We start from the raw sequence: 17992 nt of genomic DNA on the forward strand, positions 1-17992 counted from the left end.
AGCTTCCGCAGGCGCCCCGGGGATCCCTGGAGCCCGCGGGGGACGAGGCAGCGCGGGGCCAGCGGGGGAACAGCGCCGGAGGCCCGGACGAGCGCTCCAAGCGCTCTCTGGAGCCGGCGGCTGTGGCGCCCGCGGCCCGGGTGCAAGTCAGGGCTCCACTGGGGATTTCTTTTCAAAGGTGACTTAGAGCGGCTTCGTTAGGGTAGCGCCCTCCCGGGCGGGCCCTAATGGCGTGTTTGGCAGAGTCAGCGAAACGCGGCGCCCAGCGGCTCCGCGGCGGGGGAGCGCCCTCTCCCGCGCCCTCGCCGTCTCCCGCGCCAGCTAGCGGCGCACACGGGGCCATTTGCAGCGCAGGCAGCCTCGAGAGCAGCCACGGCGCCACGGCGGGAAGCGAGGCGGCACCATGGAGCTGAAGAAGGACAGCAACGCCGTGTCCATCGACATGCTGCTGATCGTGCACTCGGAGAAGCGGCGCGCCGCGCAGGGCACGCACTCGGACCGGCAGACGGACCCGGGCGCGCTACCGCAGCGCAGAGGAGGTAAAGCGCGCCCGGCCCGGGCCCGGGGCCCCCGCACCTCGGCCTCTTCGCCCTGGGGCCCGTCCGCCGGGGGGCGCCTCAGGCACCCCCGAATGAGGTCAGCGAGACCGACCCTCTCCCCGCCGCTGCCTGCGCCTGTGCGCCCTGGCACCGGCGTCCCGTGGCAACGCGCAGCCCCGCGATTGCCCCGGGGTTGACTCCCTGCGTCGGCTGGCCGGTGCTTCCGTCAGCCCCCCGGGGAGCCACCTTCCTCCCAGCCACTCTCTGAAGGGTGCACAGCAGGGTTAGAAGATGCCTTAGAGGAAGGGGGCCAGAGCCTCAGGCCTGACCCCTATGTGGCCGAGGCCTTCTCCTCACATGGCATATTGCGGAGCACAGGGGACCCAGGGAAGTCTGTGTGCTGAATCAGACTTTGAGACACGGAGCTCCCTTGGTGTCCTTGCACAATTCCTGGCCTCAGTTTCCCCTATCTTGAAGCCTCTCCTGGCCTCCCACAGGAGAAGCCATAAAGGGTGGTGTAAAAGGCACACAGGCTTGGGTCGGGTCAGCTAAAATCTGCTTTCTTCCACTCTCACGGATCTATTAATTTTACTCTTCCTACAGACTTTCTGAGGTAAGTCTGAGGAAGGGTAGACTGGAAAAATAAAGTGAGCGGTTGTGGAAAGCAGCACTCACTGTAATCTCCAGAGAGGACACACTGAAGAGAATACAGATGGGGAATCACAGATGTTAGATAAACCCCCTCAGAAGTTAGGGAATCAGTCCTAGGTCTAGGAGGAAGCCCTCCAGAGCCTTCTTGGGGGCTGGTGTGAGGTTTGTTCTAGGCTGACCATGGGCCAGTGCTTTGGGAGTGATGTTTAATAACCCATGGGGTAGAATGACTTCTGCCTCCTGCCTGCCCTCCAGCTCCAGAGCTCCTCGGAATCTGCCTCTGGCTCTTCTGTCTGCAGAGGCCCTGTGTGCACTGAACTCCCACCTTCTACCTGCCCCACGGAAGCAGTGGTGCCATGACTGGCTTGGCCCCCACCAGTCACACAGGCTGGAGCTGCCCCATAGTTCCTGGTGACCTCTTGGGGAAAGAAATAGATTCTGGAGGGCTGTGTGTGTTATCAGGTACTCCAGTCTCTGGAGGGATTTGGAGCCAGTTGTTTGGGTTACTTGGTTCTTTCATTCTCAGAGCTGCTTGTAGGAGAGGTGGAAATGGCCCACCCGGGTATTTATAATGAGGAAATTGGCAGAGTCCACCTGCTCCTTGATTGAAAAGAAGCTGCTTCTCCTCCAGACACTGTGGTTGAGAAGGCCTCCCCCAGTGTGTGGCAAGGCCAGAGGGCCCCCAAGAGGCCCAGCTCCCGGTCAGCCTGAGTCCCCTCCTCCCTTACCCCCTCTGATTGCATCTCTCCTAAAGGCTCCAGCACTAGAAAGAGAGGAAGAGGAACACAGAGAAGCCCCGGAAATGGCAGGGATCAGGACTGTTCCCTGAGGCGTCCCACCCCTAGCACACACCCTACAGGACTCCAGACTAATACATTTCACACTCCTGACCATGATGCAAGGGAAGAAGACCCTGCTTGCCAAGGGTCTGTTATTTCTGCTGTTTGTCTCCAAAATTTTCCTGAAGGAGGTTTCTCCCAGACTCTAGGCCAGCAGAGAGACTAGTGTCACTTATTTACAATCAGTTCTGTACCAAAGCAGAGGGAGAGTGTCCAGCCTCCAAGGCTGCTGGGCAGTGTTGATGTCCAAGAGACCCCTGGCTAAGCCGGCCTATGGGCCCACACAGCTGAAGGCAGGGATACACTGAATGAAATTAGCATGTTCCAAGGCCTCCTGTTGGGGCACAAGATCCAAAATGTCCCCACACCTCTTCCAGGCATTTCCTCCTATCTCCCCTCCAGCCCAGGTCCTTGGTTCTGTGAAGGAGGACCTGAGCTCCATAATTGTCACAATGCAGAGGGCTAAGTAAAGATGTGATCGGGTGGCTTTCTGCTGTGTCCTTGTCGCGGAGAGAGTCAGAAGGACAAGGAGGCAAAGAGAGTGTGTGCCAGGCGGCCAACAGATGCTCTCTGCTCTTTCCTCTATGGCCCTTCCATTCTCCTTTGCACAGTGCTTCTCAAAAGCATGCCTGGACACCCTCACCTCCTATCCTGTGCCCTGGAGGAGGTGGCCTAAAGCCACCTCCACCCAGTCTAAAAGTGCCCCATAGTCAGGTTTCATTCCCCCAAGTTGGTGTGATGTGTGCATTCCACTCTACACAGGTGTCAGCAAGCGTTCCGAGCAGTAAGCCCGGATCCCGGCTGCAGAGAGCACTGGAGAAAAGAAGAGCATCGGGAAGGGACTGGGGGACTTGCAGGGGTTGCAAGGGCTGGAGACCCAGGCTAGAGGCCAAGCTTCCTGGAACAGCACCATCGGCTGCCCAGCTGAGCTGGTCTGTTGAGGAAACCTCTGTTGCCACCAAAGGACCCTAGGGATCCTTCCTCATCAGGAGCTTGATCTGACCGCAGCTGCTCCCGTTGCCAGAACGTACACCATTTCTGTGCCAGGAACTCGACCTTGCAGCCGCCACTTCCAGCCATGACCAGAGAGAGAGTGAGAGAAAGTGAGAGAGAGCGAGCGCTTCTCTTTTGCATCATCAGGTCCTAAGGTGGAAGCAGACACAGGTCCCTCAGAGTGGCTGTGCCTGGGCCACACTTGTCCATGGTGCATAGGTCCATAGCTTGTCCATAGCTGCAAGGGAGGCTGGGAGACTATCATCCAGGGAGAATTTTCACAGTTTTCCAACAATCACTTGAGTTTCCCATAAGGCTAGACCCTCTTTGCTCACCCTCCACCTTACATCATAGCTCTAAAAGCAGGAGATTCCCTGCATAGGGAAATAGGTAGGCAAAATGAATGATGAGCATCTTCCACAATGTGCCTCCATATTCATACAGCAGAGATATGGAGTGAAAAATGGGCATCTGTACTGGGAAAATTCTCCCTGAATGATCCTGACAACCACCTTTGAAAACTACTATTCTAATATTTTCCTTTAATGTTTTAAAGTGTGTCTCATTTCTGGGCAGCCTCTCCCGGATGCTGACAGAGCTGGGTTCCTCCAGCCCCACCTCAAGCCAGATGCATTAGCAGCTGGCCCATCACTTGCTGGCCTGGGTCTTCCCACTGTGGAGACCCTCAAGCCAGACCCTATATTCCACAGGACTCCAGGGCGTCGGAAACGGAATACGGAGATGGCAGAGATTCGAAGGAAATGACGTGCATGGTAATTCTCTTTTCATCTTATTTTCTTTACAGTCTCTGTAATTCAACACATTGAAAAATGATGGAAGCATTCGATTTCACTGGCTCTAGATAGCTAACCAATCAGAAAGTGGCTGCTCGTGATTCAGCCATGCCTCTGGGGCCACTGTGACCCCAGAAAATTTTCAGAAAGTTTTCCCCGGCATTGCATCCCCCAAGTTTTGAGTGTGTTCCCCCTGGAGGTGGGGTTGCTCACATCAGGCCCAGTATCCATCCTTTGAAAATTTTTTCAGAAAGGAGGTGGCCTGTCTGGGACATTATTACTCCAGGCCTAGGGAGATGGGTGCTGTGATCCTGTCTGGCTGGGGACCCAGAATATAGTAAGATCTGAGAGAAGTCCATTTCCAAAGCCTCCTTTCTCTGGTGCCGGCTGTCTGTCACCCTGCAGGCCCAGGACAGCTCTGGGAATGCCATCCATGGACTGACCCTACTAGGTCTTTTTCTGTACCCTTCAGAGATTCATAAGCCCACCTTCCAAGAACAAACATCAGGGAAACTGCACTGTGGGCACGTGAGAATTCTAACAAGAGTCAGATCTTCACTCCTGGGGCCCCACTAGGGGACACATTCAGATCTGGGCTCATCAAATGCTGGCGTGAAGAATCCTCTGCAGGTGGAGAATCGGGCCCCCAGCTGAATGAGACCAAACAACCATGCTCTGCCCTCCTGACAGTAACAAAAGGGAAGAATGAAATTTTAAAAGTAAACATGTTCATTCATTCCCTCATTAAAGGTCTGCAGTGTTTCCTTCATGCCGGGCAGGATTCTAGGTGTTGGGATAAAGACAGTCAAGACCCCTTGCCCTCATGGGACCATGTTAATGATTATAATCATAATGCTTTTCACTGCAATAGAATCCCAGCTCCCTGGAGGTTAAGAGCTTTCCTGTGTTCCCTGCCCTATGCACGAAGACAGATCATACTTGAGACATGCTCCTGCCCTGGGGATCAGCCCTTGGAGTCCTGGCTCATGGGCATACATGGTGGGATGGCTTCCTTACCCTTGTTTCAGGGCCATAAGACAATAGATGCACCTGCTCTACCTGGACCAAAGCAGATGCCAAAGTTAGAAAACTAGACTGCAGGCTCATTAGAATTCTAAGAATCAGACCACCAGCAGCCTGTCCACAAAACCCACAGCAGGCAATGCAAATATGCACACTTGGCCAGCGTACAAGCGGGTGAGTGGAAAAGTGGGTTGAGGTGGGAGGGAAGAAACACAGCCATCCTCATTTGTTATAGCTCTCTTACCTTGAGTTGTCGGAAATTCATCTTAAGGCTTCTCAGCCATGTTATTACGTTAGGAGACGATTGAAATACAGTGAATTTATCCTACTTTTACCATCTTTAGGGCCCCCGATTTGAGGGAAGGTTAGTGGGAAAATACAACAAAATAAAGAGGATCACAGGGCGCCTGGTTGGCTTAGTCGGTGGAGTGTGCGGCTCTTGATCTCCTGGTTGTGGGCTTGAGCCCCATGTTGGGTGCAGAGATTACTTTAAAAAAATAAGAATCTTTTTTAAAAATAATCTTTAAAAATGAGGGGTGTGAAAGTAGTTCTTGCCAAACCACCAGAGAAAACTGAGAGTTTCAGGTAAGTGGAGGCCTGGAGAGAGGCTCTGCAGAGCTTGGAAAAGATAAGGGTTGCATCACTCCACCAGTATAGGTATTTTAAAGTAAAATTTTATGTATGTTTTCAAGTTGCACATGTGCATGCAGGAACTAAAATCATGGCTTCTCTCTCTGTGTTTTCTGACGGTGAGACTCTGCCTACATACTTCCCTCACTGGCGTCCAAGGCACCCAGCCCTGGAAACTGGATGGCTTTCATTTGCAAAGGAGGCAGCTGATGGCTTGTGCTGGTGGAGTGTGCACAAATGTGGCGGAACATGGGGCAGATCCAAAAAGGCACATGTTCCCCTTCTCACTGCCCGTGTGTTCCTTGAGCCGGGGCGTTGGCAGGGTGGGGGGAGCCTGGACTGCTCCAAACTTTTCCGAGCAGCAGGTGTTCGGACCCAGCCAACCCCACTAGCTTGCCCAGCAACGGGCTTCCCCTGCTGTGATTGGCTGCTTTCCTTGGTCCTGGCCGAAGTCTGCCTAGCAGCATGGGGACGGACACCCCATAGCCACAGGGAAACCAATTGTGCAGCCCTGACTATAAATACCCACAGCAGCTATGCCAGCCAATCGTCCTCCTTGAGGATTCCCTTCCCGGCTCCTGTTTCCTTCATCTGCCAGCCCAGCAGGAGATGTAGCCAGCTGTGCCCGAAGGAGGCAGCCTCGCTATCCTCGCTTGAGTCTGGCCTAGAGCTCCAGACCGACATCACTGTGGATTGGCACACTCAGTGCTCCTAGCCCTCGGCCAGCCCACCGACCTCAGGCCTCGGGATGAGGGTCCTGGCTGGGCCTGCTCATTGGAGAAGACTAGAGCAGGCAGGTTCTCCAGGGCAAGACCCTGCCAGGGGGATCAAAGATCCAGCCCAGCTCAGTGACCTGCCTATCCACCTTGATGGCCTTCTGCCTGGGCCCAGGTGTGGGAAGCCCTGAGTGGCAGATCTGGTTGGGTGCACAAAGGAAGATGTCTGAATGGAACCTGCTGAGACCAGCGCCCCAAAGGCAGGCCTATTTCCAGTCCCAGGCCCTCCCCCTAGAGACCACTTCCAGTGGCAGGCCCAACACTTTTTGGAGACCAGTGGGAGGCCAGGGAGAAGGTGGCAGGCCAGGGTGGTCACTGTGGGGGAAGGTCCTGCTGCCACAACCCTGGTCCTTCCCCAGCCCCTCCCTGACACCCCCCATACCTGCAGCAGCCTCAGCAAGACCAGGTCACCACAGCAGCTGGTAAGGGAAAGATGTAGGAAAAGGTGTTGCTTCCCATAAGAGGGGCAGGTAAGCCTGTGGGTTCCCCCTTCATGGCCTGTGGCAGGAATGGAGCCTTTCTCACAGAAGCCTGACCCCACTAGGCTCTGAGGACAGCTCTATGTTCCAAGAACATAAAGATCCCTAGTGCGTGGAGAGAACGTTTACATAGTGGGGGCCCTGCGAATGTCCATGAAATTGACCCATACTGCAGGTCACCCCAACTCCTAAACTGGAGTAGAAGGCAAGCTGTCCCCATTCTGCTCAGAGGGAGGCAGGAGCTTGACCTAGGAATCAGAAGACTGGGGGTTCAATCCCTGGGAGCAACATCTTTAGCCAAAAGTTAGGCCCAGGCTGTAGGCCTATCAGCTATAAAATGGGGATAGGAGCCCCACTCCCCGGGCCACTCCACAGAAAGGGTGATGATCAAAAAGGCATCCCTTTGCACTTTGGCAGCTAAGCCCAGCCATACTGAAGCTGGGACCCATGGGAGGGGCCACCAACTTCTCGAAAAGAAACCCAGCCTCTGCTGGCATCGCTGAGAGATGTAAGGGTATGTGCCCACAGGTTCACAGTCACTTGCCTCTGCATTCGGGTGTGTAAAGGGGCTGATTCACACGTGTGTGCACACAGATGGGCACACATTTAGGTCAGGCCTGGCATGAGTTCACCCCCCATCAGCCTGCCTTTCTTGCAGATGCACACAGCTCCCTGGTCGGCCTGGGGCAAATTCCGCCATTGTCCCAGTGGTCACTGCGGCTCTGTCTTGCTTCACAGGAAGCCTGGCGGAGAAGCAGCATCCACAGCAGACCCAGGTCATCACTTCCTACGACAACCAAGGTAAGGATTCACCACGCCCCGTGGCCTCTCCTCCAGCTCCCATCTGTCTGTCTCTCTCTCCAGGCCAGAAACACAGCAAGGGAAGAGGCAAACTTTCTTCTCTGCCCCATGGATGCTGGAGCACTCTCTCCCTTTCCTTTTCCCTGCATCCCATGGGAAGCAGTAAGAGGCTTCGTGATGACATGGGAGAGAGTGATCAAGTCCTTGGGCTACAGAACCCACAGCTGTCCTCAGGGCCCTTGCTGTCATCACCAGAGCTAGCATTTATGAGTGCTAACCATGTGCCAGGCACCCTGGTGGTCCATTTACATAATTATCCTCCTGCGAATGAACTTCACACTCCTATGTGATCTGTACTCTCAGCTGGCCTCGATTTATAGATGAGTAAACTGAGGCTTGGAAAGGTTGTCATATGTCCAAGAGCACAGAGCCAGAAAGCATCAGAGTAGGGGGCAACCTGACCCCCACCTCCCCACAGCCACAGCCACCCCCAAGACCTATGCTGTTAACCCTCATATAGCAATGCTTCCACAGAGCTTCTGGAAAGCAGCCTTCCCCCTGCCTGCTCACTGTCCAAGCCTTCCCTCCTCCTGAGTCACAGCGGTTCCCTGGCCTCTCCTTCCCAGACGCAGCCTTCCAGGGCCTTCCATCCAGGGATGAATTTAACTCAGCAAAATGAAGTGAGAGGGCCCTTCCTTGAGAATCCTCACTTCACAGGGATGGGTTCTGGGGGGCTCTGGGAGCCTCAGACAAGGGTGTCACCATGCTGACTCTGCAGTTGACCGGATCTGAGAACATAGGGTGTGTGGGGGAGTGGGGGAGTGGGCGTGGGGGGGAGGGGATAAGGCTGCAAGGGTAGAGACAGGAGGACTCTACAGTTACAGCTGGAGGGGAGACCAGGTTAAATAGAGACACCACCACCCCCCACTAACCCCACTCCGCCCCTACCCACATAGTAACCTCCCACCTTGGTTTCCTGCTCTGTGTTAAAGACTGAGGGCCTGGTACCTGAGAGCTTTCATAGACTCAGCCCTAAGATTGCACCAGTGCTGTTCTCAGTGCTGATGCCCTGACTTGTAAGGAAACGATCTGACCATGTCCAGGGGGCAGTGGCAAAGTAGGAGTCCCGGGAGGACTCAGAGTCTCTCAGGGAATTGCTCTCAGAAACAGGCTAGTCCAGCATCCCCACAGACAGGCCATGGCAGGCAGTGAGGAAAGGCCTGTCAAGATGGATTAGCAGCAGGAGGCCAACCTTCCTTGCAACCAGGGCTACTGTACCTCTTGGCAAATGGCTCCAGAATAGGCCCCACTCAGCGGGGCCCCTGCCTCCCCCTTGAGCACACGGCCAAGACAAACCTAAGCCCCTGCCTCCCCGAAATGGACCAGCAGCACACACCTCACCACAAATCAAAAAGAACCAACACCTCACGAACATAAAAGTGGGTTCACCACTACATCACTCATCTTGCTTAGTTCTGGCTACACTCCCCGGTGGGGTCATGGTGTTATCCCTGCTTGTGCACAGGAAAGCGGAGCCAGGGGATGCTGTGGTACCCGAGCCTGGTGCACCTGCCAGGCCTCCACAGGACACTGCCCCCACTGTGTCTCAGGCAGATGGGCGTGGGAAGGGGCCCACCAGTCACCAGAGCCTCACCTGGCACACCACGCCCTCGCTCTCATGCTCTCAACGTGAAGGCCACGCACGTTCCCCCTACTAGCACTTGAGGCTTCCAGAGAGCAGAAAGAACGGGGGGCTTGGTATCCTAGGTGCAGAGCAGAGCCTTGTAGGTTGGAATGAGATGGGCCCAGTGGGGTCCTGTGAGAGCCTGAGCCCCAGTGAGGGAAAGGCTGCACCTCTCTGGGGAGGAACTGGAGTCCAGAACAAAACGGACAAGGGCTCCTGCCCCTCCCTGCTGAGGGAGACAGACAGCCCTCAGAAGTAAAGTACAGGGGGTTGAATGAGGCTGAAGGAGGGAACAAAGCCGGGAGGAGGATGAGGGGAGAGTGGGCTCCCAGGGGTGTGTGTTAGTTTCCTATGACTGCTATAACAAATTATCACAAGCTTGGTGGCTGAATGCAAATATTCTCTTCAAGGGCTTTGGAGACCACAAGTCCCAAGTGAGTCTCACTGGGCTAAGTGTGTCCACAGGGAAGTTTCCTTTTGGAGGTTCCAGAGGAGAATCTGTTCCTCGATTCCTCCAGCGTCCAGGGGCTGCTGGCCCTTCTTGACTTGTAGCGGACCACTCCATTGTCTGTGACCCTGTCACACTGCCTGTTCTCCACATAAGGAGCTCAATCTTCTGACTCTGTTTTATGAGAATCCTTGGGATTACACTGAGCCCACTAGATAATCCAGAATGATCTTCCTCTCTCCAGATCCTTAACTTAGGCACATCCCACAGTCCCCTCTGCTGGGTAAGGTAGCATTCACAGGTCCCCAAAATGAGGGCCTGGATGTCTTCAAGGGCTATCACACAGCCTGCCACGTGAGGACAATGTAAAACAGAGTCATTGAGGGAGGCCACCCTGAGAAGATGACATTTGCGTAAGAGAGGAGATGAGGAGGCAAGTCTTATGGGCATCTGGGGAAGAGCTTTCAGCAGGAGCGCCAGGTATGAGAAACCTAACGCAGGGGGTGACAAACAGATCATCGGAATCTTGGATCTTCGTGAGAGGGCTGAGAGGGCTGCCTCAGAAGATCAATCTGTAATGGGTGGGTGGGTGGAATGACAGGAGCATGATCCCCAGAGTCCCTGTGATTTCAGGCCCCAAAAGTGACTCCTGAGTTTCCTTTTGAGGCTTCTGTCCTTCCAGGTCCTGCACCCTTGTCCACACGCGGGCACTCTGGACCTTCACTGACGATGCAGGTGCTAGGGTCACACTGCCCGCACTTTCAGACCTGGAACATTCCAGTGGGCTCTACTCTGCAGAAGGAACCCTGAAGGGCTCTGAGTTTTCAAGAGCCCAGTGAAAGCCGGAATGGATTATCAGGTTAGGGGCATGAGAGACGCCCTTTGTCATCCCCCCAACCCCTACGGGTGCCCCCGCCAGTGGTCTCAACCCACTCTGTTGTCAGGGGGTCATCTGGTGATGAGAACTGCTGCGTGGGCCTTTCCCGCTGCGTTGGCCTTTCCCGCTGCGTTGGCCGGAGGCTGGTGAGGAGTCTGCAGAGCTGGACTGCCCCTGCCGCCCTCTGGCGTGCTGCTCCCGGGGTAGCAGGGGCACCCCTTCTTGGGTGTGGGCTGCTGCTCCCCGGGCGGAAACCACAGCACGCCTCTGCCAAGCATCTACCCTGGAGCTCTTTCTGAGTGTCTCTGAATTACAGATGCTTTAGCTGAGGCTTCCTGACTCTCGACTCCTGCAGGGAAAGATTTCCAGGCAAAGAACCCGGTTAGTAACCTGAGTTCCAGTTCCAAAAAGCATTAATGAGGCCCCTTCAGCCAAGGGTGGCAAGTATCTGACGTGAATCCCCCAGCCCCTGCCCCTGCTCCCAGCCACACACATACACATCCACACATGTGTGCACACTCACACACACACTCACGTGCCCACAGTCCTCGCTAATTAATCGACACTCCAGGCAGCCACTTCCAGTCAGTCAGAGTTAATGAACAACGGGAAATCTGTTTGCCATCTCTGCATTAGATATTCTGAGCAAATTAGGCCTGGAGACAAACCCTCACTCAAACCTGCAGAGACCTGGGGAGAAGCTGCTGAGGGGGAGAAGTCTCCTGACCAGGTACGAGGTAGACCCCAGGCGGTCGGCCATGGCCATGCTGGGGCTTGTCGGCTACATCTCCGTATCTCAGAGGAGAGGGAAAAGGAAACAGAGCTGGTGGCATTTGGGAAAGGGCCCCAGCAACCACTTGTCAAGGGGAGCAGGAGACACCTGTGAATGTGCTGTTCTTAACACACCCAAGGCTGCAGCTTCGGAGATGTTGTTTGGGTGACAACTGGCAGAACTGGGGAGGGGCACCGTGGGAGAGCTAGCCAGGTGACCTGACATCCCAGGAAGGGCCTCCTGTGGCTTTGGTATGACTGTTAAGATTGGTGTCATGGTATCTGACTGCACTTGGGTTTTAGTCGTTACTTGAAATCTTGCTCCAAATTATGTTCCACTCTTCATCATCGAAAGATTGGTCAAGTTAATTTTTGTCTTAAATTAAGAGTTTTATGTGATACAGGAATGTAGTAGTCTGCAAAATCTTAGCATTTCATACCTTTAGGAAGCACAGAGCTCCTCGGTGACTCTTGCTCATGTAAGACGGCACACCCAGGCCCAGTTTCTGAGGCAGAGAAGTGCCCCTTCCAGCCACCCTGGCAAGGTCCTCACACACCTGTGTGTGTGATAAGAGCGGGTATCACACTCCCACAGATCAGGGAGGCCAGGGAACTTTGTTGTTTTCCTCAAAGGGGGCTGATAAGCAGTGCTGCTTTGGGGGAAAGTCAGGAAATGGGGCTCAAGAGAATAGTGGAAGTTGGGCCCCTATCCATGAGCAGGTAGAGAAGAGGAAGTGCAGGAAAGAGAGAAGGGATTGGATATGGCTGGTTGGACCTTGCAGGCCACATCAGTGTAACAGAATATCTCAACAGCCATCCTCTGCCAGGGCTTTAACAGTCCCTTGTTTTTCAGCTCACTCCTTCTTTGACAAAGAAGCATGGCTGAATTGGGGGTGGTTGGAAGGGCCTAGATGTTAGATGTGAGAAGTTTGGCGAAGGGGTTTATTGTTGAGCCCTAAACCAAGTTGTTCACGTTTGCAGCTTCTTACAGCTGCTGGGTATTGTTCCAGTCCAGCATTTTCTGAATTGTGTTTCACAAAATAGTACTGGGTCATACTGACTTCTTCACTGCAGGACTTCTCAGAGCATTACACGCTGAGACCTGAGAAAAGGGGAGAGAGTGGGCAGGTTTTTAAAATCTGTTTCTTGTAAGGCATCTTACAGCCAAATAAGCTTGGCACTCACTTTGGAAAACACCTGAAAGTGTTTCAGATGGAAAAAGTGAAAAGGCAAAGGACGACAGGCCCATGCAGCATGAGAAGACTCACAGGAAATGCTTGCTCTTGGCAATGGCACCCCGATCCTAGGACCAGAACCGAATTATGCTTTGAATTCTGAAATACTTAAAGTCTTAATTATAAAATCACACACTGATTTTCTTTCACAGTGAATGTGCTAGAAACTGCACTCAAAGTGATGTTAACCTCTACAGAGTAATGCTATTTGGAAGGCCACATTGTATCTTACAAAATTGTTTGAGAATTACCCTCTTTGGCATGTAGAGCAAGTTTATGAGCCACACAAGAAAGTCAATATTGTTACTCTGTGAAAAATAATTGCAATACATTTAGCAGGGGATGTGTTAGTAAAAAGAACTCTTACAAAATTAATAAGAAAAAAATACATGAGTAGGAAAATAGACAATTCACAAAAGAAGAATTTTAAATGGCAAATGAACATATGAAAAATACACTAAAAATTAAATACACAAAGATGAGATGTCATTATTCATTAATAAAAATTTCCGAGATTGATAAAAATCAAACACCAGTGAGTATATCAGTGACCTATTTTTATATTACAAGTCACCCCAAAACTCAGTGGCTTAAACCAGTAAGCATTTACCAGCTCACAAGGGCATAGGTTGACCAGGCGTTCTTTCCTGAGACACACCCAGTTCACCGCAGGTCTTGGCCCGGTTTGCTCGTGTATTCGTGGTCAGCTGGTAAGTTGGCTGGAGACCAGGTAGGGTAGGGTGGCCTCACCTGAGATGCCTCTACTCTGTTTCACGTGGTCTCTCCTCCTCCAGCAGGCCAGCCTGGGCTCATGCACATGGCATTTGTGGCTAGAATCCCAAGAATGAGGACGGAAGCTGCAAAGTTTCTTGACCTATGCTCAGAGCTTGCCCAGCATCACTTATATTAACAATACATGCTAACTAGCCAAACCACATCATAAGGACAGACAGCTCACATTCAAGGGACAGAACGAACGACCTCTCAGAAGTACAAAGTTTTGTGACCAGTTTTGCAATCAAATATAGCAAACACAGCAGGCATCCTCTCGTGCTGAGGGTGTGGTCCTCAAATGATAAAAATCATTCAACGGAAGTTTGCTAGTATATAACGAAAGTCTTAAAAATCTCTATAAGCTGTGATCCATATTTAAGAATTTATTCAAAGGAACTGATTTGAAAAGAGCGTAAAGAGATGTGTATTAGAATGTTCAGACATCGCTGATTATAAGAACAAAACATTTGGGAAAAGTTAACTATCCTACCAAATGGGATGGCTTATGTGGATTATAAACCCTGTGTAGAATAGAGTACTATGCAGCCCACTGAAAATGATGACATAGGACTATATTCACTGATATGTGAAGAGTCAAGAAAAGAAAGCAGGTTATGAAGAACATGTTTACTATAATCCTGCTCAGGACTTTCACTCTTTATTTTATATCTTCCTGTATCATCCAGATTCTTGTTTTAATTCTGCTCAGGCTTTTTTGTTCAGTAGGTACTTATTTTTTTTTAATTACTAAATTCAAATTGAATATCGTTTAATGGGTTTTAATGCATGCATAACGCTTGCTCATATTACCACCCCTACATTCAGAATACAGGGCACTTCTGTCACCCCAAAATTCCTTTGTGCAGAATCTCCGTAATTATATCCTCTTGCCTCTCCTAAGGGTTTCTTTGCATTATTGAGAAGTATTCCTTTATATGGATGTAGCACCGGGTGTTTACCCATTTACCCACCGAAAGACATTTAGGTTGTTTCCAGTTTGGGGTCACTGTGAATAGAGCTTCTGTAACGTTTCTGTCTAGGTTTCCGTGTGAACGTAAGTGTTCATTTCTCTGGGATAAACGTTCAAGAGTACAGTTGTTGGGTCATATGTTCGGTGTATGTTTTGTTTTATATGAAACTGCCAAACCATCTTCCAGAGTTGTTACTTTACAATCCCACCAGCAGTGTGTGAGATCTGATTTCTCCACAACTTTGTCAGTATGTTATCACTGTTTCTTATTACCGCTCTTCTAATAGGTATGATACCTCATTGTGGTTTTAATTTGTTTTCCTAATGGCTAATCATGTTGAACATCTTTTCTTATGCTTATTTGCCATCTGTAATCTCTTCTTTGGTGAATATCTGTTCTTATACCCGTTTTCTAATTGGAATGTCTTTGCACTTCTATGAAAAATCAATTTGCCATATTTGCATGGCTCTATTTCTTAACTGTGCTCCATTTATCTATGTATCTATCCCTTTGCCAATATCACACTGATGACTGTAGCTTTATAACACATCTTAAAATCAGCTGGCTGGAGTCCTCCACCTTTTTTTTTTTTTTTTTTCAAAATCAGTTTGACTACTCGAGTTGCTCTATCTTTCCATCTATATTTTAGAATCATCTTGCCTCAATCTAAAATATATAAAATTCCTCCAGGGAGTTTGAATGGAGTTGCATTAGATTTATATAGATCAATTTAGGGAGAATTGCCAGTTAAACAATATTGAGTTTTCAATTCATGAACATGGTATGTTTTCCCAGTTATTTATGTCTTCTTTACTTTTTTAATCATATTTTGTAGTTTTCAACATTCAGCTCCTGAACTTTTTTTTAGGTTTATACTTAGGCATTTCAATTTTTTGGAGCTATAGTAAATAGTAATTTTTAAACCAATTTCCAATCATTTGTTGCAAATATAAATATAATTGATTTTTGGGTGCTGACCTTGTATCCTGTGACCATGCTAAACTTTATTAGTTCTAGGAAATTTCTTTGTAGATTACTTGATATTTCCTATGTAGATAGATGTGGCATATGTGAAAAAGGAGAGTTTTATTTTTTTTCTTTCCAATCGATAGGGCTTTTATTGCTTTTTCTTGTTTTATTTCACTGGGTAGAACTTCCAGTGTAATATTTATTAAGAGCAGTAAGAGTGGACATCCATGCTTTGTTTCCAATCTTAGGGGGAAAATATTCCATTTTTGACTATTAAATATGCTGTTAGCTCTATATTTTTCATAAATACCCTCTTTCAGATTAAGGAAGTTCCCTCCAATTCCTAGTATATTGAGAGGTTTTATCATGAATAGATGTTAAATTTTGTCAAACACATTTTCTGCATCAATTGATATGATCACATGGTTTTTCTTCTTTGGCCTGCTAATATTATTAGGTGAATTACATTTATTGGTTCTCAAATATTGAACCAGGCTTGAATTGCCTAAATAAATCACACTTGATTGTGGTGTATTAGTCTTTTGCTATATTGCTAGATTTAATTATCCAATATTTTTTGAGAATTTTTGTGTTCATAGGAAATATCGGTCTGAAAACACAAAGAAAAGGAAAAGAAATATCAGGCTGTAAGGTTCCTTCCTTGTGCTATCTTTGTCTGGTTTGGGTATCAGATTGATGATGGCCTCATGAAATGGGTAATGAAATATTTGCTACTCTTCTGTTTTCTGAAAGATCTTATTTAAAAAATTGGTCTTATTTCTTTTTAAATGTTTCTTAGAATTTGTCAGTGACTGGACCTGGCATTTGTTTGTTTCTGAAAGATTTTGAACTACAATTAGTTTTTAAAATGGGTACAGAGATACTGAGGTTATCTACTCATTGGATGAGTTTTGGTAGTTTGTAACTTTCAAGGAATTGGTCCATTTCATCTAAGTTGTAGAGTTTATGTACACAGGGCTGTTTGTAGTATTTCCTTATTATTCTTTTAATACATATGTGATCAGTAGGGGTCTCACATATTTCATTCCTGATACTGGTGTCTTGATTCCTGATTTGTGTCTTACCTCCCTTTCTTTCTGGTCAATCTGGTTATCAATTTTGCTGATCTTTCCAAAGAACCAGCTTCTGGTTTCATTGATTATTATCTCAGTATTTCATCATTTTTTTTTCTACACCACACTATTTCTCCTCTCCTTCTGAAATTTCTATAACATGAATGTTAGACCTTTAAGTATTATCCCACAGGTCCCTGAAGTTTTGTTCACTTTTTCTCGCTGTTGTTCATATTGGATAATTTCTATTGATCTTTCTTCAAATTCACTGACTCTTTCTTCTGTCATCTCCATATTACTACTTAGTATATCCAGATAATTTTTCAATCTATTATATTTCTTAGCTCCAAACTTTCTATTTGTTTCATCTTTATAGTTTCTGATATTTTGTTGATTCTTGGTGCCTTTCCATTTATTTCAAGACGATTTGCCCTCACTAAAGCATGGTTACTATGGCTCTTTGAAAGTCTGTCTGATAATTCCAAAATCTATATCATCCTGGACTTAGCATCTGTTGATTATCTTTTCCTTTCAAGTACAGATACTCCTGGTTCTACCCATGCTGGGTAATTTTGGACTGCAGCCTTTACAATGCTATGCAGACCTGCCCTGCACATTGACTTCCCAGTGGCCACTCGAGGCATTGGCCTACCCCATCAGTTTAGTTCCCAAAGACTGTGGTATGATGCTTAGGATGAAATCCATGTATGTTCAACACAGAGGTGACCACAAGAGTTCATCCATACCTGCATATATTTGCTTTCTTGAGCTCCCTCCCCTTCACAATTCACTTCCCAGTTCTCCAGCACGAAAGCTGGACCTCAGTTTCCCCACCCTGCCAGGCACTTCTCACAACTCTGTCTGTACCTAGAGACAATCAGTGGGGGACAGAGAGAGAGAGGAAAAAATTGAGTATTTGCCCCCACACTCTAGGGAATCATAACTTCTCTAGTGCCTTCCCTCAAAGACTTAGGTGCTTAAGGTTTTGTCTGACCAACAAAATCACTGCTACACTGCTACCAACAGACTTTGCTAGGGGCTGAGTGAGGAAATAACAGAAAAAAGGGCGGGGGAGTACAACAAGGAATTTCCCCCACACTCTCTGACTCTTAGAGGTTTCCTTTCTTACTCCACAAGCTGGAAGAAAGGACTTCTCATGGAGCACTGCTTCTCTGTACCCTTTCTGTACTTCTGGATTTGGGGTTGCCTTTGAGTCCAGTCTAAGTAATATGACAGGGGAGGGGAATGGTGAGCTCACTGCAAATCTGATGGTGCTTTAAATGCTAATCCTGGGGCGCCTGGGTGGCTCAGTGGGTTAAGCCGCTGCCTTCGGCTCAGGTCATGATCTCAGGGTCCTGGGATCGAGTCCCGCATCGGGCTCTTTGCTCAGCAGGGAGCCTGCTTCCCTCTCTCTCTCTCTGCCTGCCTCTCTGCCTACTTGTGATCTCTCTCTGTCAAATAAATAAATAAAATCTTAAAAAAAAAAAAAAAAAAAAAAAAAAAAAAGCCATTTAAATGCTAATCCTATTCCCCAGCTTGCCTTCTCTGATTTACCTTACAGAATCCACAAATAGTCGCTCCATGCATTCTTTCCAACATTTATAGTCACATTCAGTGGGAAAGACAAGGTAGAATGTTCTTATTCCATCTTGCCTGGATCTGAAA

General features: G+C 49.2%; 1 protein-coding gene across 1 annotated transcript in view; it reads left to right on the forward strand.

The window, feature by feature from the left end:
* Window positions 1-316: 316 nt before the first annotated feature.
* The window catches only part of KY (kyphoscoliosis peptidase), a 46904-nt gene continuing 29228 nt past the window's right edge, over window positions 317-17992 (forward strand). Inside the window, exons 1-3 of the mRNA XM_080798779.1 lie at window positions 317-539; window positions 3733-3795; window positions 7463-7525. Coding sequence (XP_080654905.1) covers window positions 404-539; window positions 3733-3795; window positions 7463-7525 — 262 coding nt within the window. The 5' untranslated portion in view covers window positions 317-403. The remainder of the gene's footprint in view (window positions 540-3732; window positions 3796-7462; window positions 7526-17992) is intronic.

This window comes from Martes martes (genome assembly GCF_963455335.1).
Source record: "Martes martes genome assembly, chromosome: 1".
NCBI lineage: Eukaryota > Metazoa > Chordata > Mammalia > Carnivora > Mustelidae > Martes > Martes martes.